At 42.1% G+C, this 27,889-nt stretch overlaps 1 protein-coding gene across 1 annotated transcript in view; it reads left to right on the top strand.

The window, feature by feature from the left end:
* LOC139539512 (zinc finger protein GLIS1) overlaps nt 1-27,108 on the top strand; it is a 141,939-nt gene extending 114,831 nt beyond the window's left edge. The window contains exons 8-11 of the mRNA XM_071342547.1: nt 11,500-11,686; nt 22,120-22,250; nt 26,043-26,201; nt 26,441-27,108. Coding sequence (XP_071198648.1) covers nt 11,500-11,686; nt 22,120-22,250; nt 26,043-26,201; nt 26,441-26,577 — 614 coding nt within the window. The 3' untranslated portion in view covers nt 26,578-27,108. The remainder of the gene's footprint in view (nt 1-11,499; nt 11,687-22,119; nt 22,251-26,042; nt 26,202-26,440) is intronic.
* The last annotated feature ends 781 nt before the right edge of the window (nt 27,109-27,889 follow it).

Below are 27,889 nucleotides of genomic sequence, written 5' to 3'. Positions count from 1 at the left end.
ACAAGTGCTCAGCATATGTGGGAACTCCTTCAAGACTGTTGGGAAAGCATTCCAGGTGACTACCCCATGAAGCTGGTTGAGAGAATGCCAAGAGTGTGCTAAGCTGTCATCAAGGCAAAGGCTAGCTACTTTGAAGAATATTAAATATATTTTGATTTGTTTAACACTTTTTTGTTAATACATGATTCCATATGTGTTATTTCATAGTTTTGATGTCTTCACTATTATTCTACAATGTAGAAAATAGTAACAATAAAGAAAAACCCTTGAATGAGTAGGTGTGTCCAAACTTTTGACTGGTAGTGTACAGTCGTGGCCAAAAGTTTTGAGAATGACGCAAATATTAATTTCCACAAAGTTTGCTGCTTCAGTGTCTTTAGATATTTTTGTCAGATGTTACTATGGAATACTGAAGTATAATTACAATTATTTCATAAGTGTCAAAGGCTTTTATTGACAATTACATGAAGTTGATGCAAAGAGTCAATATTTGCAGTGTTGACCCTTCTTTTTCAAGACCTCTGCAATCCGCCCTGCCATGCTGTCAATTAACTTCTGGGCCACATCCTGACTGATGGCAGCCCATTCTTGCATAATCAATGCTTGGAGTTTGTCAGAATTTGTGGGGTTTTGTTTGTACACCCGCCTCTTGAGGATTGACCACAAGTTCTCAATTGGATTAAGGTCTGGGGAGTTTCCTGGCCATGGACCCAAAATATCAATGTTTTGTTCCCCGAGCCACTTAGTTATCACTTTTGCCTTACGGCAAGGTGCTCCATCATGCTGGAAAAGGCATTGTTCGTCATCAAACTGTTCCTGGATGGTTGGGAGAAGTTGCTCTTGGAGGATGTGTTGGTACCATTCTTTAAGGTGCAATCTTACTGACAGCAATATCCTTGCCTGTGAAGCCCTTTTTGTGCAAAGCAATGATGACGGCACATGTTTCCTTGGGGGTAACCATGGTTGACAGAGGAAGAACAATGATTCAAAGCACCACCCATTTTTTGAAGATTCCATCTTTTGAAGCTTCAATCAGCATGACAGAGTGATCTCCAGCCTTGTCTTCGTCAACACTCACACCTGTGTTAATGAGAGAATCACTGACATGATGTCAGCTGGTCCTTTTGTGGCAGGGCTGAAATGCAGTGGAAATGTTTTTTGGGGATTCAGTTCATTTGCATGGCAAAGAGGGACTTTGCAATTAATTGCAATTAATCTAATCATTCTGGAGTATATGCAAATTGCCATCATACAAACTGAGGAAGCAGACTTTGTGAAAATATATATTTGTGTCATTCTCAAAACTTTTGGCCACGACTGTATATACTAGGCGGTGTCAGAGCACAAAAAATTGTCAAAGACTCCAGTCACCCAAGTCATAGACTGTTCTCTCTGCTACCACACGGCAAGCGGTACTGGAGTGCCAAATCTAGGCCCAAAAGGCTCCTTAACAGCTTCTACTCCCAAGCCATAAGAAGACTGCTGAACAATTAATCAAATGGCCACCCGGACTACCCCCTGTATATAGCCTCATTATCGTTATTTTATAGTGTTATTTTTTTTATTTTTTTTATTTAATATATTTTTTATATTATTATTTATAAATGTTTTACTTTAGTTTATTTAGTAGATATTTTCTTAACTCTGTTTTCTTAAAACACCATTGTTGGTTAAGGACTTGTGAGTTAGCATTTCACAATAAGGTCTACTACACCTGCTGTTTTCGGCACATGTGGCAAATACAATTTGATTTGATTTGAACATCAGATCGGCAGTTATTTACCCCAATTCTGGCTTCAACTTTGACTTAAACTCAACTGTCCTGGGCTCTTTCTGTAATTCCAACCCAATTTTTGGGGTATCCAAGAGGAAACCATGGTGTTACAGAGGCAGGAGAGGGCTAGAAGCTATTGTGAATTCCATGAAAGTAGACGATGTGAGATGGTCCTCCCGCTTTTTAACATTCAGAATGTAAACAATATAAATGACAATGGCTCCAACTACAAACTAAGCCTCTTAATGTCCCGAAATCCTTCTATAATAAGATCAATGAAATGATCCCTACATTTAAATGGAATTCAAAGCAATCCCCACATCACCTTAGAGAAATTAATTATGTCAAAATATAAAGGAAGCATGGCACTTCCAGATATTAAAACATATTACATATCATATGTAACAAGAAAAACGTGGCACTGGAATTACCCAGCAAAATAACACCCCTCTTAGTTAGCAATTGAAGGGAAAAATGTCCCACCACTTGCTACTTAGATTGATAGCATACGGAATACTACCTGAATATCTGAAAGACTATCCAAAAATATCTGCTTCTTGGAATGTTCTTAAAATTGTTGGAAATAAATTAGAAATCTCCTTTTGCACCTCCTTTCAAACAAATATCTGGAGTAATTCACACATATTAATTAATCACAGACTGGTATTGTGGAGATTGGCTACAGATGGGAGTTTGGACCGTGTCCGATTTGTATAAAGATGGTCAAATTATGGGTCTGAATGAACTAAAGGATATGACCAGCTTTACCAACCATTTTAGAATAATTCAGATTGTACAGGCAGTCAAGTCAGTAGATAGAACAATTACATTTAAACATGATTTGAACAAATTGGAAAGTTTCATAAAGCATGTTCGTTCCAAAAACACCTGGCTTCTAGAGTGTATAAATTCTTAAAACTAGAAAACAAGGGGGCTACACCTTCCCTTAAGAGAGAAATGGAGTAAAGATTTGAAGATGAAAATACAATAAATTGAATGGAAAAATATGTGCCTAAAACACAAATGGTTCAATATAATACGGAAGTTTACATACACCTTAGCCAAATACATTTAAACTCAGTTTTTCACAATTCCTGACATTTAATCCTAGTAAAAATTCCCTGTCTTAGGTTAGTTAGGATCACCACTTTATTTTAAGAATGTGAAATGTCAGAATAATAGTAGAGAGAATTATTTATTTCAGCTTTTATTTCTTTCATCACATTCCCAGTGGGTCAGAAGTTTACATACACTCAATTAGTATTTGGTAGCATTACCTTTAAATTGTTTAACTTGGGTCAAACGTTTAGGGTAGCCTTCCACAAGCTTCCCACAATAAGTTGGGTGAATTTTGGCCAATTCCTCCTGAGACATATTTGTAGGCGTCATTGCTCGCACACCTTTTTTCAGTTCTGCCCACACAATTTCTGTAGGATTGAGGTCAGGGCTTTGTGATGGCCACTCCAATACCTTGACTTTGTTGTCCTTAAGCCATTTTGCCACAACTTTGGAAGTATGCTTGGGGTCATTGTCCATTTGGAAGACCCATTTCTGACCAAGCTTTAAGTTCCTGACTGATGTCTTGAGATGTTGCTTCAATATATCCACATCATTTTCCTCCCTCATGATGCCATCTATTTTGTGAAGTGCACCAGTCCCTCCTGCAGCAAAGCACCCCCACAACATGATGCTGCCACCCCCGTGCTTCACGGTTGGGATGGCGTTCTTCGGCTTGCAAGCCTCCCCCTTTTCCTCCAAACATAACGATGGTCATTATGGCCAAACAGTTCTATTTTTGTTTCATCAGACCAGAGGACATTTCTCCAAAAAGTACGATCTTTGTCCCCATGTGCAGTTCCAAACCGTAGTCTGGCTTTTTTATGGTGGTTTTGGAGCAGTGGCTTCTTCCTTGCTGAGCGGCCTTTCAGGTTATGTCGATATAGATACTTTTGTACCTGTTTTCTCCAGCATCTTCACAAGGTCCTTTGCTGTTGTTCTGGGATTGATTTGCACTTTTCGCACCAAAGTACGTTCATCTCTAGGAGACAGAACGCGTCTCTTTCCTGAGCGGTATGACGGCTGCGTGGTCCCATGGTGTTTATATTTGCGTAGTATTGTTTGTACATATGAACGTGGTACCTTCAGGCTTTTGGAAATTGCTCCCAAGGAGCTGATTTCTTTTGATTTCCCCATGATGTCAAGCAAAGAGGCACTGAGTTTGAAGGTAGGCCTTGAAATACATCCACAGGTACACCTCCAATTGATTCAAATGATGTCAATTAGCCTATCAGAAGCTTTTAAAGCCATGACATCATTTTGTGGAATTTTCCAAGCTGTATAAAGGCACACTCAACTAAGTGTAGGTAAACTTCTGACCCACTGGAATTGTGATACAGTGAATTATAATTGAAATAATCTGTCTGTAAACAGCTGTTGGAAAAATGACTTGTGTCATGCACAATGTAGATGTCCTAACCGACTTGCAAAAACTATAGTTTGTTAACAAGACATTTATGGAGTGGTTGAAAAACGAGTTTTAATGACTCCAACCAAAGTGTATGTAAACTTTCGACTTCAACTGTATATTTAATAGTACTTACTGGATTCCATCTAAAATGTACAAGGCAAAAATGACAACCGATAGCAAATGTTGAAGATGTACAGTGCATTCGGAAAGTATTCAAACCCCTTGACTTTTTTTCACATTTTGTTATGTTACAGCCTTATTCTAAAATCGATTAAATTGTTTTTTTCCCTCATCAATCTACACACAATAACCCATAATGACAAAGCAAAAACAGGTTTTTAGAATTTTTTCCTATGTATAAAAAAAACTGTGGCCTAGAGTTTTTTACACTATGGTTGCACATGTGACATACTTGTAGAAATTAGGTAAAACGGATTTAAGTTTGCCTGCATTAAAGTTCCTGGCCACTAGGAGCGGCGCTTCTGTATGAGAATTTTCTTGTTTGCTTGAGTGTAGTATTAGTACCGGCATCAGTTTTATGTGGTAAATAGACGGCTACAAAAAAAAAAATAGATGAAAACTCTCTTGGTAGATAGTGTGGTCTACAGGTTATCATGAGGTACTCTACCTCCGGTCGAGCAATACCTGGAGGCTACCTTAATAGTAGACATCGCGCATCAGCTGTTATTGACACATAGACACACACACCCAGCCCTCGTCTTACCGAACATAGCTGTTCTGTCCTGCCGATGCACAGAAAACCCAGCCAACTTTATATTATACATATTTCAGCCATGTCTTAGTGAAACATAAGATATTATAGTTTTTAATGTCCTGTTGGTAGAAAAGTCTCGAACGGATCTCATCCAGTTTATTATCCAGTGAATGCACGTTGGCCAATAGAACGGATGTTATAGGCGGGTTCAAAGGTTATTGTCGGTTATAAGTTTGTTTGATAGGCCCAATCTTACTCAGGAAAATGTCTTTCTTCCTTTTAGGACCTGAATTATTGTTTTTCCGGATACACTGCTAGATCACATAACTTCAACTGCTTCAAGTCCATAGGTCCATGTCATTATGACAGGCTACAAGTCTGGCTATGCCACCAAGTGTCATCTACAAACACCAACATAACCCTTCAGAACCCTCATAGAACCCCCTACAAATTCACAGAGAATCCTGACAGAACTCACACAGAACACTTTCAGAATCATCACAGATCCTTGTTAGAACCGTCACAATCAAACATTTCTCAGGTCCGTCACTGAACCCTCTCAGAACCCACATAAAAAACCCATATAGAATCCTCACAGAATGCTCCCAGAACCATCCCCAAACGCCAAGGGAACCCCTGCGCCGCTGAGCCGAGCGATGAAATTGAAGAAATCACAGCCATTATTTGTAGAATGTTTTCTGGTCTGATAGCAGATGTTGGGGCTGAAGGGGAAACCGTTTAAGGTCTGTGATTGATGATTTGGGGGTAATGAATCAAGCTTGTAACCATTTCAAAGAGCTGTCAGACAGGCCCTTCTTCCACTTGAGCACAGCTGGGGGAACAGTACTGCAGAAACCAGGAGCAGTCCTCTCCTCAGTCCTCTCCTCACCGCCTCACTTCCCCTGGACACTGGGAAAGACATTACAGACAGGACAGTGAGGAGAGATTTACAGTACAGGAGGAGCAGTGGGGAGCAGAGGGGGCTGCTGACTGGAGTCTCTTGCCCCTCTTAGGCAACCTGAGAGCCCCAGGACGGAACTCAGCTGACCCCTGGCCAGAGCTGAGCTTAGCTCTTTCAAGTGGAGCTCTCAGCAGAGCATTCAGCTGTCATTGGGATTTTTCATGAGCCTCTCTCTCACTGTTACATTGGTGATGTGAATCACCGTCCAACAGGACTGTTTTCTGATGCTCAAACCGCAACGTCAGACACATTTAGACTTCTACAAATACTAATGGGCTGGCACACACACCCGCACACACACACATGCGCACACACACCCACACACAAATCACAAGCCACAGAGCCTGCTCTCTCACCTCCACTCAAGTCTTATAAAATCTTCTCATGAAGTCTCAATACTATTCTTTGTAAGAAATAGCATTGTATTCAATAACGAAACATTTCAAGTGGAACTGACAGAGTTTTAATTACTTTGCAGTTATGAAACAAACAGACCATCATAAGAACAGTCATGAATATCAAATTCCCAGTTTATGCTTCAAAACCAACTTTATAAGAGGTTTTAAAAATAGGTTCTATTTGACTAAAAATTCCATGACGTACACTAAGACATTGTTGGCAGAATAGTTGGATGCAGTTCAATGCATGATTAATATAATTCACCAATACATTTCTTTGTAGTCCCAAAAATATTGCTATTAGGTTGTAAATCACAGCTGTCCTGGTACATTGTTTGCTGCCTCCACCCATTCAGGATGCACTGGTTCTGTTTCAATGACTCAATATTTTGAACAGAAATGGACACATGTAACTAAGGCTGGGAATGTCAATACAATCAAACTAGCAAGGGCAATGATCAAAAGTCAGTCATAACGTAGCTAATAGGGCTGGCACACACACAAGCAAGTATAAATGAGTCAATGGTTGATTCATCTACTTTATGAAATTACAGCCTGATGCGCTCGCTCGGATTGGTGAATTGAACTTCAATTACGCTGCTTTCTTGTGTCCGGTTTACAGCGCGCAGCGAATGAAAAGTGTACGGACACATGCCACAGGCCTAGCTAGGTTAATAAAATGTTGCAGTCTGGCTTCAGTTTTTAAGCTTCACAATGAATAACCAAAAAACTAAACCTGCAACAAAACGCCATGCAAAGAAGAAACATGTAGGCCTATTACAGCAACATTTGAACAGTAGGCTAGCTATTCAACTACAATACATTTTGAGTGCACCATACAACAATGCTGTATTCAACCGCACCAGTGATACATGCAGAGGGTGGTGCGGTCTGGGGGCAAACTAACTAGGAAGGCAAAAAACAGGCAACGGCCTGTTCACCCCGCTATCATCCAGAAGGCGAGGTCAGTACAGGTGCATCAATGCTGGGACCGAGAGACTGAAAAACAGCATCTACAGTGGGGAGAACAAGTATTTGATACACTGCTGATTTTGCAGGTTTTCCTACTTACAAAGCATGTAGAGGTCTGTAATTTTTATCATAGGTACACTTCAACTGTGAGAGACGGAATCTAAAACAAAAATCCAGAAAATCACATTGTATGATTTTTAAGTAATTAATTTGCATTTTATTGCATGACATAAGTATTTGATACATCAGAAAAGCAGAACTTAATATTTGGTACAGAAACCTTTGTTTGCAATTACAGAGATCATACGTTTCCTGTAGTTCTTGACCAGGTTTGCACACACTGCAGCATTGATTTTGGCCCACTCCTCCATACAGACCTTCTCCAGATCCTTCAGGTTTCGGGGCTGTCGCTGGGCAATACGGACTTTCAGCTCCCTCCAAAGATTTTCTATTGGGTTCAGGTCTGGAGACTGGCTAGGCCACTCCAGGACCTTGAGATGCTTCTTACGAAGCCACTCCTTAGTTGCTCTGGCTGTGTGTTTCAGGTCGTTGACATGCTGGAAGACCCAGCCACGACCCATCTTCAATGCTCTTACTGAGGGAAAGAGGTTGTTGGCCAAGATCTCGCGATACATGGCCCCATCCATCCTCCCCTCAATACGGTGCAGTAGTCCTGTCCCCGTTGCAGAAAAGCATCCCCAAAGAATGATGTTTCAACCTCCATGCTTCACGGTTGGGATGGTGTTCTTGGGGTTGTACTCATCCTTCTTCTTCCTCCAAACACGGCGAGTGGAGTTTAGACCAAAAAGCTCTATTTTTGTCTCATCAGACCACATGACCTTCTTCCATTCCTCCTCTGGATCATCCAGATGGTCATTGACAAACTTCAGACGGGCCTGGACATGCGCTGGCTTGAGCAGGGGGACCTTGCGTGCTCTGCAGGATTTTAATCCATGACGGCGTAGTGTGTTACTAATGGTTTTCTTTGAGACTGTGGTCCCAGCTCTCTTCAGGTCATTGACCAGGTCCTGCCGTGTAGTTCTGGGCTGATCCCTCACCTTCCTCATGATCATTGATGCCCCACGAGGTGAGATCTTGCATGGAGCCCCAGACCAAGGGTGATTGACCGTCATCTTGAACTTCTTCCATTTTCTAATATCTGCGCCAACAGTTGTTGCCTTCTCACCAAGCTGCTTCCAATTGTCCTGTAGCCCATCCCAGCCTTGTGCAGGTCTACAATTTTATCCCTGATGTCCTAACACAGCTCTCTGGTCTTGGCTATTGTGGAGAGGTTGGAGTCTGTTTGATTGAGTGTGTGGACAGGTGTCTTTTATACAGGTAATGAGTTCAAACAGGTGCAGTTAATACAGGTAATGAGTGGAGAACAGGAGGACTTCTTAAAGAAAAACTAACAGGTCTGTGAGAGCTGGAATTCTTACTGGTTGGTAGGTGATCAAATACTTATGTCATGCAATAAAATGCAAATTAATTACTTAAAAATCATACACTGTGATTTTCTGGATTTTTGTTTTAGATTCCGTCTCTCACAGTTGAAGTGTACCTATGATAAAAATTACAGACCTGTACATGCTTTGTAAGTAGGAAAACCTGCAAAATCGGCAGTGTATCAAATACTTGTTCTCCCCACTGTATATCAAGGCCATCAGACTTAAATATTTTTCGATCTAATATGTATATATTCCTTAATTCCATCATTTTAATTTTAGATGTGTGTATTGTTGTGAGTTGTTAGATACTACTGCACTGTTGGAGCTAGGAACACAACAATTTCGCTACACCCGCAATAACGTCTGCTAAATATGTGTATGGGACCAATACAATGTGATAAGTGGACATTATAAAGAGTCATATTTTTCCCTAATAAAACAATGGCCAGTTTGGTTCGCAGTTGCACGTTTTTTGTAAACACATATGTTATGTCTATTTTTTTCAATATGGCTTGTGTGCTGATTGAGTTTGACAGCCCTAGGCTAGCGTACCAATTTATGTAGCTAGCTATTTTTTTAGCAAGCTAAAAGCGCGGAGCCTAACGTTAGCTAGCTAGCTGCTGGGAGTATGCCATGTCATTGAAGGAATGAGTGAGTGACCGACTTTTCGCCTCATACAATGCATTCGGAAAGTATTCAGACCCCTTGACTTTTTCCACATTTTGTTACGTTACAGCCTTATTCTAAAATTGATTAAAATAAAAAAAAATCCTCATCAATCTACACACAATACCCATAATGACACAGTCAAAACAGGTTTTTAGAAATTGTACCAAATGTATAAATGTAAAAAATAAATCCTTATTTACATAAGTATTCAGACACTTCGCCATGAGACTCGAAATTAAGTTCAGGTCCATCCTGTTTCCAATGATCATCCTTGAGATGTCCTACAACTTCATTGGAGTCAACCTGTAGTAAATTCAATTGATTGGACATGATTTTGAAAGGCACACACCTGTCTATATAAGGTCCCACAGTTGACAGTGCATGTCAGAGCATAAACCAAGCCATGAGGTCGAAGGAATTGTCCGTAGAGCGCCGAGACAGGATTGTGTTGAGGCACAGATCAGGGGAAGGGTACCAAAAAATGTCTGCAGCATTGAAGGTCCCCAACAACACAGTGGAAGAAGTTTGGAATCACCAAGACTCTTCCTAGAGCTGGCCACCCGGCCAAACTGAGCAATCGGGAGAAGGGCCTTGGTCAGGGAGGTGACCAAGAACCCGATGGTCACTCTGACAAAGTTCCTCTGTGGAAATGGGAGAACCTTCCAGAAGGACAACCATCTCTGCAGCACTCCACCAATCAGGCCTTTATTGTGGAGTGGCCAGACGGAAGCCCTCATCCTTTATAAAATCCTCTTAGGCCTCACCCCCCCGCATCTGAGAAACCTACTGCAGTCCTCATCCTCCACATACAACACCAGTTCTGCCAGTCACATTCTGTTAAAGGTCCCCAAAGCACACACATCCCTGGGTCGCTCCTCTTTTCAGTTCGCTGCAGCTAGCGACTGGTACGAGCTGCAAAAAACACTCAAACTGGACAGTTTTATCTCCATCTCTTCATTCAAAGACTCAATCATGGGCACTTACTGACAGTTGTGGCATAGTCATTTACAACAATAACAATGTCTACACTGTATTTCTGATCAATTTGATGTTATTTTAATTTACAAAAAATTTGCTTTTCTTTCAAAAACAAGGATATTTCTAAGTGACCCCAAACTTTTCAACAGTAGTGTGTATATAAATATGTGTGTGTGTGTGTGTGTGTAAATATTTATTTTTATTGTGTTGTTTAGTAATAAGTACTACAACATTTGTTTTTTTGTGTTTTGGTCGTTTCTGTTTTGTTTCAGGTTCGTGGTGGAACCCTGTTCTTAGAGGGGGGGTGATGTCCCTCCCACTCTGTCTGCTGGGTTCTCCTGTTTGGTAGTCTGCTTGTTGCAGAGCTGGGGAAGATGTCAGCTGATGTGGTACACCTGGGCAGGCTTGACCTGCAGGCTATAAAGGGTAGCACATCAGCCAACTCTCTCTCTTCCCTGACTGGCAGGCTGGCTTCCACCACCTTTTGGTTTTTGTTTTGTTTTCACCATACAACACCCTCTCCACTCATCCACACACTGCACATACTACTGATCCTACAGACGTCCACAGCTGATGTTACATTTTTGTACTTATTACTATTTAGTTTAATAAATGTATTCCTTTTTACATTTAAGTAATGCGTGGTCTCCCTTTGTTGTTATGAACTATAAGCCAGGTCATAACACTATAGAATGACTTATTATATGTCATTCCCAAACATTCTATGAATTTATGAAAACGTGAAAATGACCATATGTAAGTGCTCGCTTCTCAGAAATTGTAAAAAATATTTTTAAAAGTGTCACATTCTTCCTGGGGGTGTATATGAACAGATTTTAATAAGATTTCATGTTGCTAAAACGCTGTCAGTTCCACTTTAAAGGACAATCAAGGCCAACCCCGTTGGCAGCATAAATAATGTACTGTACTGTAAATCACAAACAGCACAAAACAGAACATTCTATTTTTCAAAACCCTCTCTGATTGGATGATCAGTTGTCAAAACAAAAGCTTGTTGCTATGAAAATCCATTTAATTTGGTCAAAGGGAACATGGCTGAGCAAAGACCTCGAGTTGATTCGGCACATTTTGTGAATTAACTTTGTTTGTCTTTCAGGCCTGTACACTGGCTCCAGCACCCCCCATCACGGGGTCTCGGTGGAGCTCCTCTCCCCAGGACCAGCCCCCACCACTGGCTCAGCCTCTGCCCCTGATCTGCCCCCCAGGCAGTCCCGCCTGGAACGGGACCTGAGCAGCCCGCATTCTCTGTCCCCTATGTCCACCATGGAGAGCACACGCGATGGGTGAGTTCCCTACTATACATACACTACTGTTACATGTAGTTCATTATACACACACTCAGTTGGGTATACCCTTGTTCAGTGGCATCAATTCAGCTAAACCTAGGGTATGCCATGTGGGTTGTGGGGGGGTTAGAAGTAGAAGCTTATTTACTGCATTTCTATACAATTTAAAAACTCTAAAATGCTATTTGGAGAACAGCAAAAACGAACAAAACTGACCCCATCTATTAATTATCACCGCAGTATTAAGTTTAACGGTAGGTTGAACGGCATACACAATGTCATCCACTGCTCAATCTCATAATAAATTGACTCATTTGCTTGTCTCATTTGCTTGTGGAATGGCGCATACAGTGCAACGTGAAATAGATGCATAATACACGCTATGAAGTCACTACAAGGCCAAGTTAAAATGCCCACATCCATAGGCGGTTTTCCTGCTGTAGCAAACTGGCTCAAATGAATATCTTACGTCTGTATGACGTCGATCTAGCCTGGAGAAGGGAATTATTGACCAAAACTTTCCAGTGGTACTAATCCAATGATAAAGACAGTGAATATGCACACACTCACTGCAGATATGTTGCTTATGTTTCATTTAAAGTTGACTGGATGAAATGTGTTTATAAAAAATAGTACATTTTTCACTCTGATAATAACACTACGCCGCTCAGACATGCATTGTTCAGAACTGTCTGTTTTGCTCACAGTGATTGAGTTATATTATTAGCCTAAATTATGACTATGCAATGTACTCATCACATTAAGAATAGTAGCCTATCTTACATTAGTCTGTAAATGTGATGATATGCATGCAATTATAAATGTGCAATTTTATGGTGAATAAATAGCTTTCCCAAACTTTAAACTCACCTGATAATTAATGGATGAGGTCAATTTTGTTTGTTTTTGCTGTTCTCTAAATAGCATTTTAGAGTTTTTTAAAATTGTGTAGAAACTTCCCCAAAAATCCTTCACACCCCCCAACCCCGATGCTGCACACACTGTATTCGGATCACAGGTCACATACTTATGGTAATACGATTGTCAAATGCATTGCACGAACACGCACACAGACACACACAGTCATACTCTATCTTACCTTTACACATGATATTATTAGTATACCCATACATTTCTGTAGCTTCAGGCTTATAATAATGTCCAAGTTTAGGCTGATGAAATCTGCCTCCAGAAGGGCTCTGGGTCGGTGGTCAGCTGAACTACCTCTGGGATGTGATCGTCATTACAGGACAGTTGTGTTGTCATCACTGTGGGACATCACAATGTCTTCATCGATATGATCATGCTGATCCCAACACAGTGTGGGGACACTTGGGAAATATAAATTATTGTTCTGTTGTGTGTCATCCAAAATCGGTACAATCCCTATATTAGTGCAAAACCCAATCATTTTAGCAGTCTTAATCAAAACCCATGCTCTGTGTCCCAAATGGCACCCTATTGCCTATGTAGGGCAATTATTTTGACCAGCGCCCATAGGGAACCCCATAAGGCTCTGGTCAAAAGTAGTGCACTACAGTATGTAAGGAATAGGGGTCAAAAGTAGTGCACTACAGTATGTAGGGAATAGGGTAGCATTTTGGAAGCGACCATAGCGATGAACCTTCAGATAAAGCATGGAGGTCGGGATGAGGTCACAATGATGCAGCCATTAAGATCTATTTCTGGCATTGTGTCCAATGATCCACAGGTCCAATTGAGTCCCTGCTGGGGGTCACAGAGGACTCCCAATGACCTAACAGTTTGGCCCACGATTATACAAAGGTTTCAAAGATAAACTGTCAGAGCAGTGTGGTGTTGACTCTTGTGTTTTTGTGTAGCTCATTAACAGCACTTAACCTTTTAGTTCTTTAAACATGTACTCCATGTTGATTTAGCCCTGTCCTTGCGAACTGTTACCACTTTTATTTGGCATGGCACACAACAGTGTGTCAACTAGTATTTTTTAGAGGCAAAGTTCTAACCAGATTCTCTTTTTAGAAATACATGTTGGCTAGAAAATAACAATATAGTGGTATAATACTACAATACCTATTGTCTTTTATGTGGAATGATAGGACACTACTAACCAGGTTCCCCAATGTTTAGTATAGAGATGCTATGCTAACAGCGCCAGCTACCGTCTGTTTGATTAGAGAGGCACTGAGTCCTGCTGCAGATTAACAAACACATTTCACACTCTGGTTACTCACTGTCACTCACTCACTGGGTTTACTTCAGTTCCTCTGATCAGGTCCAATGTTTCCTCTCTCTCTCTCGCTCTCTCGCTCTCTTTCTCTTAGCATGTTTCCTATTAGTGTCTATGAGAACCAGCAGAGCACAGTAACAAAGCCAACATGTCGCCAGGAGGTTTTGTGTGTACTGTACAAAACAATGGGGTGAAAACCAGAGAGAGAAAGAGAGCATTAAAAAACATTGGGAGGCAATGGGGATATAATCAAGCATTGCAAAAATGGTTACAAAATAATTGTTTTACTTAGATTGGTGTGTGTGTGTGTGTGCTTAAATCACACATTTACCTTGTTAATGTGTGCATTAACAAGGTAAAGTATAAGAAACACACATGATTACTTGTGAATTTGGCGTGAGACAGGGTGGACAGGTCCGTTTCCAGCATAAACAGTGAGAAAAGCAGACATGGTAACCGTAGCAGATGTAAACGTGCTGGAGCTGCAATGGGTTGTCATGTTAGACCTGGTACTTTCTGGAAAGTGCTGTGTTTTTTCAAGCATTAACAGCAGGAATAGAGCTCTGTAGAATTACAATGTGGTTTCAGGACTTCTTGGTACGTAGTACTACTTACAATTACTGCTACTTGGATAGAGACAGAAAGTGAAAAGAGCGTGCTGAGGATATTGTAACACCAGTTACACTACAACAGAGACACACGCTCGCATGCACACACACACACCACTATAATGAGATACTGGATGTGAGACAGGATCTGTTTTCCAGCAAGGTTGATGAAGTCCATCTGAAATAGACCACTGTGAGTGTACAGTTTCCTTACAAATGAAAATAAAGGGCCAGCTGGTAAGACACAGGCTATAAGTGATCGCTCTGGTTCAGGTCTGTCCGTTTGTCCACCCAACGCTCCTATCTGTACGTCTGTGATGCCATGACAGCGTTTCATTACAAGAATTGCAGCAATTTGTGCATTTCATCAAATTGGAATATCTAACCATAGAAAATGTACAAATGTCTAACCTGAATATTTTTTTACAAATGTCTAACCGAAGAAAATGTACAAATATCTAACCGAAGAAAATGTACTGCATTCGGTAACTGGACTACTTTATCAGCCCATCTAAGACAGAGAGACAGCTGTGCCAGGACCTACAACAAGCTGGGTATGAAACGTCTACTTGCATTTGCCTGAAGGTGGAGCATTTGATTACATGTTTAAAGCCTTGAGTATACAGGCTACTGCCAAAGTCAATAGCAACGCCACACTTGTTTTTCCCAAACGATTTAGCAGGACATTAAACATTTTGACAAAATGATCTAACTAACCTGACTAGCGCTGCGGCAGCCTCTGACCCCATAGCTAAATGTGTTTACCCTGGCTCAAATAGGCCATTTAGAGTCATTTTACTTTGTAAATACCAGTGTCATTTTTCTGACGCAAATATTAAAATATGCCAGTTAAAATACGTGATCTGTGCATGCGCATGAAGGTCGGTGCAGGAGCTAGAGACACTTGGGGGGTCTCTCACAGACCCATTCTACAGTTGGTGAAGGCTTTAGCTGTAGCGATGATGGGTGGTAAAGGATGTCATTCAGTGCCTCCTATAATGGTCTTTTTCCTGTGTATTGATATTAGAGCCTCTCTGGAAATATTAGTTTGACCTGGTTTGGTACCTTGTGAAGCACAAGGAACTGTGATTGACACAATCTAATTGAATTAGAGTGTCTGCAGAGACATCATTAACAGATAATGTTCTGAGGGGAGACAGTCATCTGCAGTACAGTCAGTGATTAACTCAGTGCCATCAGTCCTTCCATCTTTCCATCAATTATCACCCCTAAATCATCTGCACAGAGTATCAATCTCCGAAGTCAAACAAAAACATTCCATTATAGTCATTACTTCAACTGGCCGTGGTCAGAGCCAAATATAAGACTCTGGTCATGGTAGTAGTAGGCCTAGTCGTATTTTTGTGGTCCAACTTGGTTATAAACACAAATTACTGCCTTGGCCTAAATGGTTTATTCAAAGAACAATTCAGACAATTCAATGTCTAAATTATCTTACAACAGATGGCATTTATGGAGTGTTTCAGTGTTTCCTACAGTGTTTTCCGCGGTTAGCTCAATAAAACTAACAGATAGCTTATATGGGCCCAGGAAAAGCTCCTTGACTGCTTAGGTTTGGGCCGTAGGGTTAGGTTAGCTCAGCGCGGCCCATCTCTCACGCTTGGCTTGAGCACGCTAACCAGAACCAGGCGTGTTTCCACCATCCCGCGCCAAGCCACCCTTGCCAATCCATCAGAGGGGCTTAACAGCGGGCCGTCGAAGGGGGACGGACGGGGGGAAGGGGGGTCTGATCCATTAACGGACGGGGGGAAAGGTGGGTCTGATCCATTAACGGACAGGGGGAAGGGGGGTCTGATCCATGGTCACTAGTGGGACAGGAAGGGCAAGTGATGGAAGACGAACGAGGAGCAGAGCAGCTCTCCTCATGGATCTTCATTCAGAGCAGCTCTCCTCATCGATCTTCATTCAGAGCAGCTCTCCTCATGGATCTTCATTCAGAGCAGCTCTCCTCATGGATCTTCATTCAGAGCAGCTCTCCTCATTGATCTTCATTCAGAGCAGCTCTCCTCATCGATCTTCATTCAGAGCAGCTCTCCTCATCGATCTTCATTCAGAGCAGCGAGCTGTCTTAATTTTTCTTTCCATTTTTCCATCCCCTCATCCCTCCCAGGTGGCGCAACAATCTAAGGCACTGCATCTCAGTGCTAGAGGCGTCACTACAAACCCTGGTTCAATTCCAGGCTGTAGCACAACCAGCCATGATTGGGAGTCCCATAGAGCGGCACACAATTGGCCCAGCGTCGTCCAGGTTAGGGTTTGGCCGGGGTATGCCGTCATTGTAAATAAGAATTTGTTCTTAAAATTTGCCTAGTTAAATAAAAAATTATATAAAAATCCCTGAGGACAGAACCAAGCCTTAGAAGACAGATCCTAGAACAGTGAAGGATTGCATCACTGCCAATTGTATTTTTGTCTTCTTATAGACTGTATATAACCAGACAGAGTATCCAGTTCTGATAACGTCCATGTCCCTCCATACACACCTGCATGTGTTGTAGGAATGTGAATACGTTTGGTTGGATTGTTTTGGCCCCAGGGTGATGTTACAGTGTCCAGGTTGGAATGTCTAGTCTTGATGCGTTTGGTCTGTCCTAAGAGTTCTGAAGCCAAGCTTATTGCAAGGCTCAATCTATGTCTGCTGAATCAAATCGTATTCCCGGAATCATGTTCACTTCAACGTATTGCATTGAGTCATATTCACTCAGTCATATAAGTCAGTATTATTCCTAAATCAGGTAAACGGAGTCCTATTCCCTAAGTCAGGTAAACGGAGTCCTATTCCCTAAGTCAGGTAAACGGAGTCCTATTCCCTAAGTCAGATAAACGGAGTCCTATTCCCTAAGTCAGGTAAACGGAGTCCTATTCCCTAAGTCAGGTAAACGGAGTCCTATTCCCTAAGTCAGGTAAACGGAGTCCTATTCCCTAAGTCAGGTAAACAGAGTCCTATTCCCTAAGTCAGGTAAACGGAGTCCTATTCCCTAAGTCAGGTAAACGGAGTCCTATTCCCTAAGTCAGGTAAACGGAGTCCTATTCCCTAAGTCAGGTAAACAGAGTCCTAGTCACTGAGTCCTATCCATTGTACTATTGCTAGTAAGTTGTGTCAAAGATGCTCTGGCTGAGTGATTCAAGCAGTGAGTTCTCTCAAACATTTGCCCCTCAGTTATTTTACACTCACTCTCTTCCCCCTTCAATCTTAAACCCTGACCCCAACATCTCACCCCTAGCCCTCATCATTGATCTGAAACCCTCACCCCAACATCTCACCCCTAGCCCTCATCATTGATCTGAAACCCTCACCCCAACATCTCACCCCTAGCACTCATCATTGATCTGAAACCCTCACCCCAACATCTCACCCCTAGCCCTCATCATTGATCTGAAACCCTGACCCCAACATCTCACCCCTAGCACTCATCATTGATCTGAAACCCTCACCCCAACATCTCACCCCTAGCCCTCATCATTGATCTGAAACCCTCACCCCAACATCTCACCCCTAGCCCTCATCATTGATCTGAAACCCTGACCCCAACATCTCACCCCTAGCACTCATCATTGATCTGAAACCCTCACCCCAACATCTCACCCCTAGCCCTCATCATTGATCTGAAAGCCTCACCCCAACATCTTACCCCTAGCCCTCATCATTGATCTGAAACCCTGACCCCAACATCTCACCCCTAGCCCTCATCATTGATCTGAAACCCTCACCCCAACATCTCACCCCTAGCCCTCATCATTGATCTGCAACCCTCACCCCAACATCTCACCCCTAGCCCTCATCATTGATCTGAAACCCTCACCCCAACATCTCACCCCTAGCCCTCATCATTGATCTGCAACCCTCACCCCAACATCTCACCCCTAGCCCTCATCATTGATCTGAAACCCTCACCCCAACATCTCACCCCTAGCCCTCATCATTGATCTGAAACCCTCACCCCAACATCTCACCCCTAGCCCTCATCATTGATCTGAAACCCTCACCCCAACATCTCGCCCCTAGCCCTCATCATTGATCTGAAAGCCTCACCCCAACATCTTACCCCTAGCCCTCATCATTGATCTGAAACCCTCACCCCAACATCTCACCCCTAGCCCTCATCATTGATCTGAAACCCTCACCCCAACATCTCGCCCCTAGCCCTCATCATTGATCTGAAACCCTCACCCCAACATCTCGCCCCTAGCCCTCATCATTGATCTGAAAGCCTCACCCCAAAATCTCATCCCTAGCACTCGTCGTCCATCCTGATCTCAGTCAATAGCCTATCTGGTAGCAGTCACTCTGTCAATCGACCTAGAAGTCAGGGGTCAACCACACTCTCACAACAGAAGAAGGGGTAAGGGGTGGCTAGCTGGCTGGCTGGAAAAAGGCGGTCAAGAGAGGAGGAGGAGGAGAAGGAGGATGATCAGGGAAGGTGAATACCAGGGGAGAAATGTATACTCTGTGCAGCATATGAAAGATTCCCCTCATTCCTTGAGCCTGAGCGCAGGCGGCAGCTGGCAGTGATTAGCTTATGATTCACTTTAGCTGCACATAGAGGCTGCTTGTAAAAATATGAACAGTATAACTGTTTCCTGAGTTTGTGCTGACAGCACCTCCTGGGGGAGTGCCGCTCTCTGCAGAAACACATGGCGGCAGCGCTGTGCCAGCGGACGGATTAACCATGATCGCCGCTAGCTTGGGGCCGCGCGAAGTGCTAATGCTATGCAGGGGGAAAACGTTGGTTCGACACTGCGTTGGGTGTCTTCAGTGGAGAGGTGTGTGGCTCTCTAAGCTCAAGAGGCAGCAGAGAGAGGGTTTGTAGCTGAAAAAAGGGAGGCCTGAGTCCATGGTTAATACATGGATAGGTTCCAAATAGATAAATATTATACGGTCACACTCTAAATAACTATCTTTGACACATATCTATCACTTTTCTTTTTTTTTATCCTTTATTTAACCAGGTAAGTTCCATTGAGATAAAAAATAAATAAACTTCTTCAAGGGAGCTGTGCCGGTAACCCCCTAGTCCAAGCCCTGTCTAAGCAGGGGGCAGGGGAGGGCTTTCAGAAGGTCATACCAAAGATCATTTAGTGATTTGATTTAGAATTTTAAGACCCCTTGAAGTAATAATAAAAAAAAAATGATGAAAAAACAATTGGTGCTTTACTGCTATTAGCCCGTACAAACACATTGAATAATAGTTTGTAGGCCAAACCGTTCGGACACTACAGACGATTTTGTGAGAATACCAATTTTCAGGATGTCTCATGGTCTAACAAACACTGCTCTAGCTCTGTCACTTTTCATAGTGCTACATAGGCGGAGGCGGTGGATTGAGACGCATCCAATGCAAAAAAACAGATATCTCTAGCTTAAACTGACACATTTTTATGGGATATATTTTTACTATGCTAATTGAATTTCCGCGGGGGCATGGACATCGATCTTAGGGGTTATTAATCTGTTCCTGTGGAGTGTAGAAAGTGTCTACCAGGTAGCGTCTTAGCACTGGGTGGTACTGACCTTGTCACTGAGCTAGCTCTCTCACAAGGTTAGAGCTACGTCATCTGAGGACTCTCTGTCATCACATTCACAGAGCTCGTACTGCAAACCATATGCATCCATCCATGGCACATAGTAACACAGCAACAGTTTATGTGTTGGCATTCCAGAAATGCAACTGGAATGGGGTACCAAATGGCTGTTAAATATTTGTGAGGAAATTAGGCCTCTCGCTTATGGAGGGGTTTATATCTATCTGATCTCGACTGTAATTGAAGAATGGAAAAGAATGTGTGTGTTTGGAGCAAAGAAGAAGACCAATTTGGTTGAAATGCACTCAAAAGGCAGGATACCCAGAGCCAGACTTTACACTCTATTGATACTCATACTGTAGTCATATTCTTCACATTATTGATACTCGTACTGTAGTTATATTCTTCACATTATATATACTCATACTGTAGTTATATTCTTCACATTATTGATACTCGTACTGTAGTCATATTCTTCACATTATTGATACTCATACTGTAGTTATATTCTTCACATTATTGATACTCATACTGTAGTTATATTCTTCACATTATATATACTCATACTGTAGTCATATTCTTCACATCATTGATACTCGTACTGTAGCCATATTCTTCACATTATTGATACTCGTACTGTAGTTATATTATTCACATTATTGATACTCGTACTATAGTTATCGTCTTCACATTATTGACTGTACAACAACGAAATACAAGGGGAGTTGCATTATAGCTCTGAATATAAGACTGGATAGATGGATGACAAGTGATGGTTCCTGTGACATTATTTACAGAAGAGGATGTGGTGTCCTACACTCTTAGAAAAAAGTGTTCCAAAAGCTGAAGAATCCTTTTAGGTTCTAGATACCACCCTTTTTTCTAGAGTGTATTGACAATCTGCTTTCATAACGCTTCATAACGAAGTTAAATGAAACCCTCCCAATTCCATAATATTTTTTTTCATGTTGATTGCAGGTTTTTCCAACGTCCTAACAGCGTAACTACAGATGCCATATCTTAATTTGATCATCCTGTTGTTGCAGGACACAGCAGGAAATGCAAACTTGTAGAGTGTTCCAGGTTTAAAAAGGCTTCTAAAGTTTGTAGTTTCCTCTTTAACATTTCAGACCTGAATTGCCCTAATGAAAAATGTATCAACCCCTACAAAAAATGTCCATGAATAATAATCTGCATAATAATTCACATTTCCTGTTAATGCAGGATTATTTTCCTGCTGTAGCAAACTGGCTCAAATTCAAATCCTACGTCTATATGGTTCTAATTGGAAAGGTTGTAAAAAACATCCCATCTGTTAGTTATAACTCTGATTTAAAAAGCAATTCATCCCACTTGTTGTTGTTTTCCTTCCTCTCTGAAAATTGGTGCGCTCAATGCAAAGTGTGACTCTTTGAAGTGTACCCTGAAGAACAATACACTCCACAGATCTTTTGGGTATTGGCACAGTCTCGTCTAGTTGGAGCTATTCTGCTTAACATTTATAAAGATTTGTTTGCACACATCTGTGTCTAATACCACCACGGACAAAGCTTCATTTATTTAATCGCAATCCAGAAAGCCTTGGTTGTTGCTCGCCCGCCCCGAGCAGTTGGGGTACGCTATGTCACAAACAAGTCATGCTCATATGCCTAAACACGAATAGGCTTTCTCCTCCGAGGCCACAAGGCACGGGGGGCTTTCAGTAGAATGCATGCTCTGGTGTTTGTTGACTTTAGATCATATGTGGTAGATGGAGGATTGTGGGAAGCTGAAGTTTCCATTCCCCCGACAACACACAGTACAGCATACTATTAGGGCCGTTCAAGATCCTTTAACTGCTCCAGTGTGTTGGTTAGATACATGTTCCTTAGTACATAGCACTTTGATCAAGCAAGACGTTTGATTAAAATAAAAATATGAAACCACAGTTGTCAGAGTGTATAAATAATAAATCATTGTATTTATGCACTTCAGCATCTGATCATTTCAAAATATGGGAAAATTAGACAATTAATTCTCTCTCCCTCTCTTTCTCTCACTCTCTCTTTATCTTTCTCTCTCTCCTCCAGCGTGTCAGGTCCTCTCCTCTCCCCAGGGATGAAGGGTACAGGCACTTCCCCTCCTCTGGAGAAGCAACAGCAGCACCTCCACCCCCACCACAAGCCCTACTCTCACTACCACCAGCAGGCTGCCAGCGACGGTAAGATCAGACCAGCACAGTCTGTCCTCTCTCAACCCAAGCTAACCAACAGGCCAATTTAGTTGGCTGGAACCCTCCGAGCATTGGTTGAATACAGAAATGTATACACTGAGCGCACAAAACATTAGGAACACCTTTCTTAATATTGAGTTGCACCCCCTTTTGCCCTCAGAACTGCCTCAATTTGTTGGGGCCTGGACTCTCTATAAGGTGTCGAAAGCGTTCCACAGGGATGCTGGCTCATGTTGACTCCAATGCTTCCCACAGTTGTGTCAAGTTAGCTGGATGTCCTTTGGGTGGTGGACCATTCTTGATACACACGGGAAACTGTTGAGTGCGAAAAACCCAGAAGCGTTGCAGTTCTTGACACACTCAAACTGGTGCACCTGGCACCTACTACCATTCCCTGTTCAAAGGCACTTAAATATTTTGTCTTGCCCATTCACCCTCTGAATGGCACACATCCACAATCCATGTCTCTCCTCCCCTTCATCTGGAGACTCATCTCCCTCACTAACTTTAAGCACCAGCTGTCAGAGCAGCTCACCGATCACTGCACCTGTACATAGCCCATCTTGTAAATAGCCCATCCAACTACCTCATCCCCATACTGTTCTTTTTTTTTTTGCTCCTTTGCACCCCAGTATCTCTACTTGCACTTTCATCTTCTGCACATGTATCACTCCAGTGTTTAATTGCTAAATTGTAGTTATTTCGCCACTATGGCCTATTTATTGCCTTACCTCCCTTGTCTTACCTCATTTGCACACACTGTATATAAACATTTTTTTCAAAAAAAAATTATATTGTGTTATTGACTGGAGGTTTGTTTATTCCATGTGTAACTCTGTGTTGTTGTTTGTGTCGCACTGCTTTGCTTTATCTTGGCCAGGTCACAGTTGTAAATGAGAACTTGTTCTCAACTGGCCTACCTGATTAAATAAATAAATAAAATCTACACTAATTGAAGTGGATTTAACATCAATAAGGGATCATAGCTTTCATCTGGATTCACCTGGTCAGTCTGTCATGGAAAGAGCAGGTGTTCCTAATGTTTTGAACACTCAGTGTATTACACAACTGACTCAACTTTCTGTCATGTAGGATAGATAATGCAGTAGTTCTATGTAATAGATTTCTGTCTGCAACTCTCTGAACACCCCATTTCCACTTTTATGGAACTGACACAACTTTCTTTCGTGTGGAATAGAGAAAAGTATCAAATACAGTTGTAACTGCACCGTTTAAAACATTCCATTCCATTGAATAGGCCTAAGCCTCACACTTTACCACCATATGAACATGAAAGGACACAAGGGGAGGAAGCCGTGTCGGAGAATTGGGACGCGGCCCATGGATCTGTTAGAGTGTTTGGAGTTGAGAAGATTGCAGTTAGCGAGACAGAGCAGGAGAAACCACAGGCAGGAACCTCCTCTGCTCTGAATTAGCCAACAAAACACTGCCTTCTGTAGTCAGCTGTCTCTCTCTCTCCGAGCTCCACTAAGGCTGCTCTAGCTAGCTGTCACTGCAGACCCGCTCCCTAATGCCTTAAACACAGCTTTCCCTGTTAAAGATCTACGCATGGACGTCTGTGAAACCGCGCTGTGGTCAGAGAGTTGCGTAAAGTGCTCCAGAAATGGCTGCTTTCACATTATCATGACTCCCGTGGTCTTACTTGAGTACAAAAATAGAAGGGGGACAATTGACAAATGCTACCACGGAGGAACTGGAAGAGTTAGCACGCTAACACAAATGTAGCGTTATAATAGCTCGAAGCCACACAATGTTTCAAGTTGATGTATGGAATCAGTTTACAAACGTAATCACTCCGTATTGTTTGGTCACAAGGAATGCCCCCTACAGACACTTTTCTTTCCCCTCCCCTCTTGACCCGATAGAAATAGAATGACTGAAATTGGTATTCCCATTGGACCTAAGTCTATAGTGCCTTGCAAAAGTATTCATACCACTTGGTGTTTTTCCTATTTTGTTGCATTACAACCTGTAATTTAAATAGATTTTTATTTGGATTTCATGTAATAGACATACACAAAATAGTCCAAATTGGTGAAGTGAAATTTAAAAAAAAGTGGTGCGTGCGTATGTATTCCCCCCCTTTGTTATGAAGCCCCTAAATAAGATCTGGTGCAACCAATTACCTTCAGAAGTCACATAATTAATTAAATAAAGTCCACCTGTGTGCAATCTAAGTGTCACATGATCTCAGTATATATACATCTGTTCTGAAAGGCCCCAGAGTCTGCAACACCACTAAGCAAGGGTGGACCACCAAGTAAGCGGCACCATGAAGACCAAGGAGCTCTCCAAACAGGTCAGGGACAAAGTTGTGGATAAGTACAGATCATGGTTGGATTATAAAATATCTGAAACTTTGAACATCCCACGCAGCACCATTTAAATCCATTATTAAAAAATGGAAATAATATGGCACCACAACAAACCTGCCAAGAGAGGGCCGCCACCAAAACTCACAGACCAGGCAAGGAGGGCATTAATCAGAGAGGCAACATAGAGACCAAAAATAACCCTGAAGGAGCTGCAAAGCTCCACAGCCGGAGATTGGAGTATCTGTCCATAGTACCACTTTAAGCCGTACACTCCACAGAGCTGGGCTTTACGGAAGAGTGGCCAGAAAGAGCCATTGCTTAAAGAAAAAAATAAGGAAACATGTTTGGTGTTCACCAAAAGGCATGTGGGAGACTCCCCAAACATATGGAAGAAGGTACACTGGTCAGATGAGACAAAAATTGAGCTTTTTGGCCATCAAGGAAAACGCTGGTGCAAACCCAACACCTCTCATCACCCCGAGAACACCATCTCCAAAGTGAAGCATGGTAGTGGCAGCATCATGCTGTGGGGATGTTTTTCATCGGCAGGGACCGGGAAACTGGTCAGAATTGAAGGAATGATGGATGCCGCTAAATACAGGGAAATTCTTGAGTGAAACCTGTTTGTCTTCCAGAGATTTGAGACTGGGACGGAGGTTAGAGCTTCCAGCACGACAATGACCCTAAGCATACTGCTAAAGCAACACTTGAGTGGTTTAAGGGGAAACATTTAAATGTATTGGAATGGCCTAGTCAAAGCCCAGATCTCAATCCAATTGAGAATCTGTGGTATGACTTAAAGATTGCTGTACACCAGCGGAACCCATCCAACTTGAAGGAGCTAGAGCAGTTTTGCCTTGAAGAATGGGCAAAAATCCCAGTGGCTAGATGTGCCAAGTTTATAGACATACCCCAAGAGACTTGTAGCTGTAATTGCTGCAAAAGGTGGCTCTACAAAGTATTACCTTTGGGGGGGTGAATAGTTACGCATGCTCAAGTGGTCTTTTGTTGCAGCGGCAGGCCCCTCCCTCCCCATCCCTGTGTAACGTGTATAATAATGTTTTTTATTTAGTTACAGCAGCGATAGGGCCACCCTGAGATAGCTAGATTAAATATTGTGTGTGAGGAGAGGGAATAGCATTTCAGTTTTTTTGTCTTATTTCTTGTTTGTTTCACAACAAAAAATATTTTACATCTTCAAAGTGGTAGGCATGTTGTGTAAATGAAATCATACAAACCCCCCCAAAATCAATTTTCATTCCATGTTGTAAGGCAATAAAATAGGAAATATGCCAAGGGGGTGAATACTTTCGCAAGCCACTGTATAGGTCCAGTGGCCATACTGAGCATTCCCTAGAGAGTTCCAGTTAAATTGCAGTGGTGTTAGGGGCTTTGTCCATTCTAGTTATTCTGTGCTTGATCGTCTCCTCCCTTCTCTCTGTAGATTACCAGGGCAGCTTTCAGAGCTGCTTCCATTTTGGAGACTCGTACAGAATGGAACAGTCTGTGAGTGGTGTTCATGTACCAGTGGACTCACATGGTTACACTTCCCACCAGAACAACGGCTTCCACATGTCCAGTACCAGCAGTGGCTCTGCTGCGGGTGAGACCTGGCGTAGATCATCTCAACTTCCTCCTTCTCCTCTAACAGTTTTTGTTTTGTTTTCCTGTCATTATTTTCCCCCTCCTTGTTCATTGAATGAGAAGTGTGTGTGTGTGTGTGCACTAAAATCAATAATTGAATTATTTCTGTATGTTGATCAAGCCAACTATTTCCCCACACACTAAACAGTGTAGCATCAAATTTGATTGTGTGTCTAATTCAGTGGTCTCCTCCCCCAGGCTTCAGCTTGGCACAGGACCTCCAGGGATCAGGGGAGTGCCAGTTCTCCTCCAGCCCAGAGGAGAGCATCTTCTTCCAGGTGAACAGCTTCGACCGCAGCCTGAGCCAGATGTCCTCCGTCTACACAGAGACATAGAGGACCTGATGTTCCCCTGGGTATCACTATACGGGCGATGTATCTCAATAGTCTGGAGTGGCATCCATTCCTTACAAGTTTGTTCTGTTCTAAAGGAAACAATATAATTGAAAACAATCTCTACTGCTCTTGAACGACTGTCAGTCATAACTCTGTAACAAGACAAGAGCTTCCTACAGCCCTGCCCAACAGATTCCACATGGATTCAGATGCATCCAAATGGGACACATTTCCAACTAAGACATAACCTAGTTCAGAATTTCCTCTCTCTCTCTTTCTACATTGTTCAATCTACTAGGGACTGAAATGTAGAAAAATATATAATGTTGCAGTGTTTTAAATGCCTTGGTTATTTGTTTAGATTGTCTGAAGATATTTCTGGAAGGTAAATGGAGGGGTGGTGGATGGTCATACATGAAATATTCTGGAACACAGTCAAATCTACTTTGTGTATAAATGTACAGTTTGTTTAAAGCAGTCTTTTGAAAGTTTGTTATTTCCAAGTTTAAGAAATAAATAATTGTACAATAACACAATTGTGACTTAATGTTATATGATGTACATGTAATGTAAGTGCCTTAATGTGTTTGGACCCCAGGAAGAGTAGCTGCTGCCTTGGCAACAGCTAATGGGGATCCCTAATAAATACAAATCTTATGGCACATCCACAGAACTAGCACAGCTGCAAGGTAATGCCATGTCAGTAAAATAACACTATTTTAAGTATCGGAGGAGCATTCAAACAAAACAGTGGTCAGGTATTCTTTTCCTATAAGCCTTGCTTGGTAATAAAACATGGTTATAGCACCAAGTACAGCGTCTGTGCCTCAAATAACTAGCACTGTATCTGCTATAAAGTGAAATGAATATGCCCAAGATAAAAGCAGCAGCACTACAAAGTAGTGTATGTGAAGTTGCAGAAAAATTACACAGTGGTGGACAGTTCGACACACCGGTAAGAGGAACACCAACGATTGACATACTCTGCCCTCTTGTGAGCATTCTCAGCTTTTCACAGTGACATTATGAAAAGGAATGCAGTGGTATTGAGACAATTTGTGATGACTGTTCTCTCTCTCCATAGGTTCACAGTCAGTTAGACTGGGTTTTCCAAACTCGGTCAATGGGCACATTTTGGTTTTGGCCTAGAACTACACATCCACAAAAAAAGAAAATCAACTCATTATCAAGCTTTGATTATTTGAATCAGCTGTGTAGTGCTTGGGCAAAAACCAAAACATGCACTTCTCGGGGTTCCCCAGGACCAAGTTTGCAAAATGCTGCCATAGGGAATATTGCAGGAGGCTTCACA

The sequence above is a fragment of the Salvelinus alpinus genome, chromosome 15 (assembly GCF_045679555.1).
Source record: "Salvelinus alpinus chromosome 15, SLU_Salpinus.1, whole genome shotgun sequence".
Taxonomy (NCBI): Eukaryota; Metazoa; Chordata; class Actinopteri; order Salmoniformes; family Salmonidae; genus Salvelinus; species Salvelinus alpinus.
The sequence above is the reverse complement of the archived record's forward strand: the minus strand, read 5'-3'. Positions and strand labels throughout refer to the sequence as shown.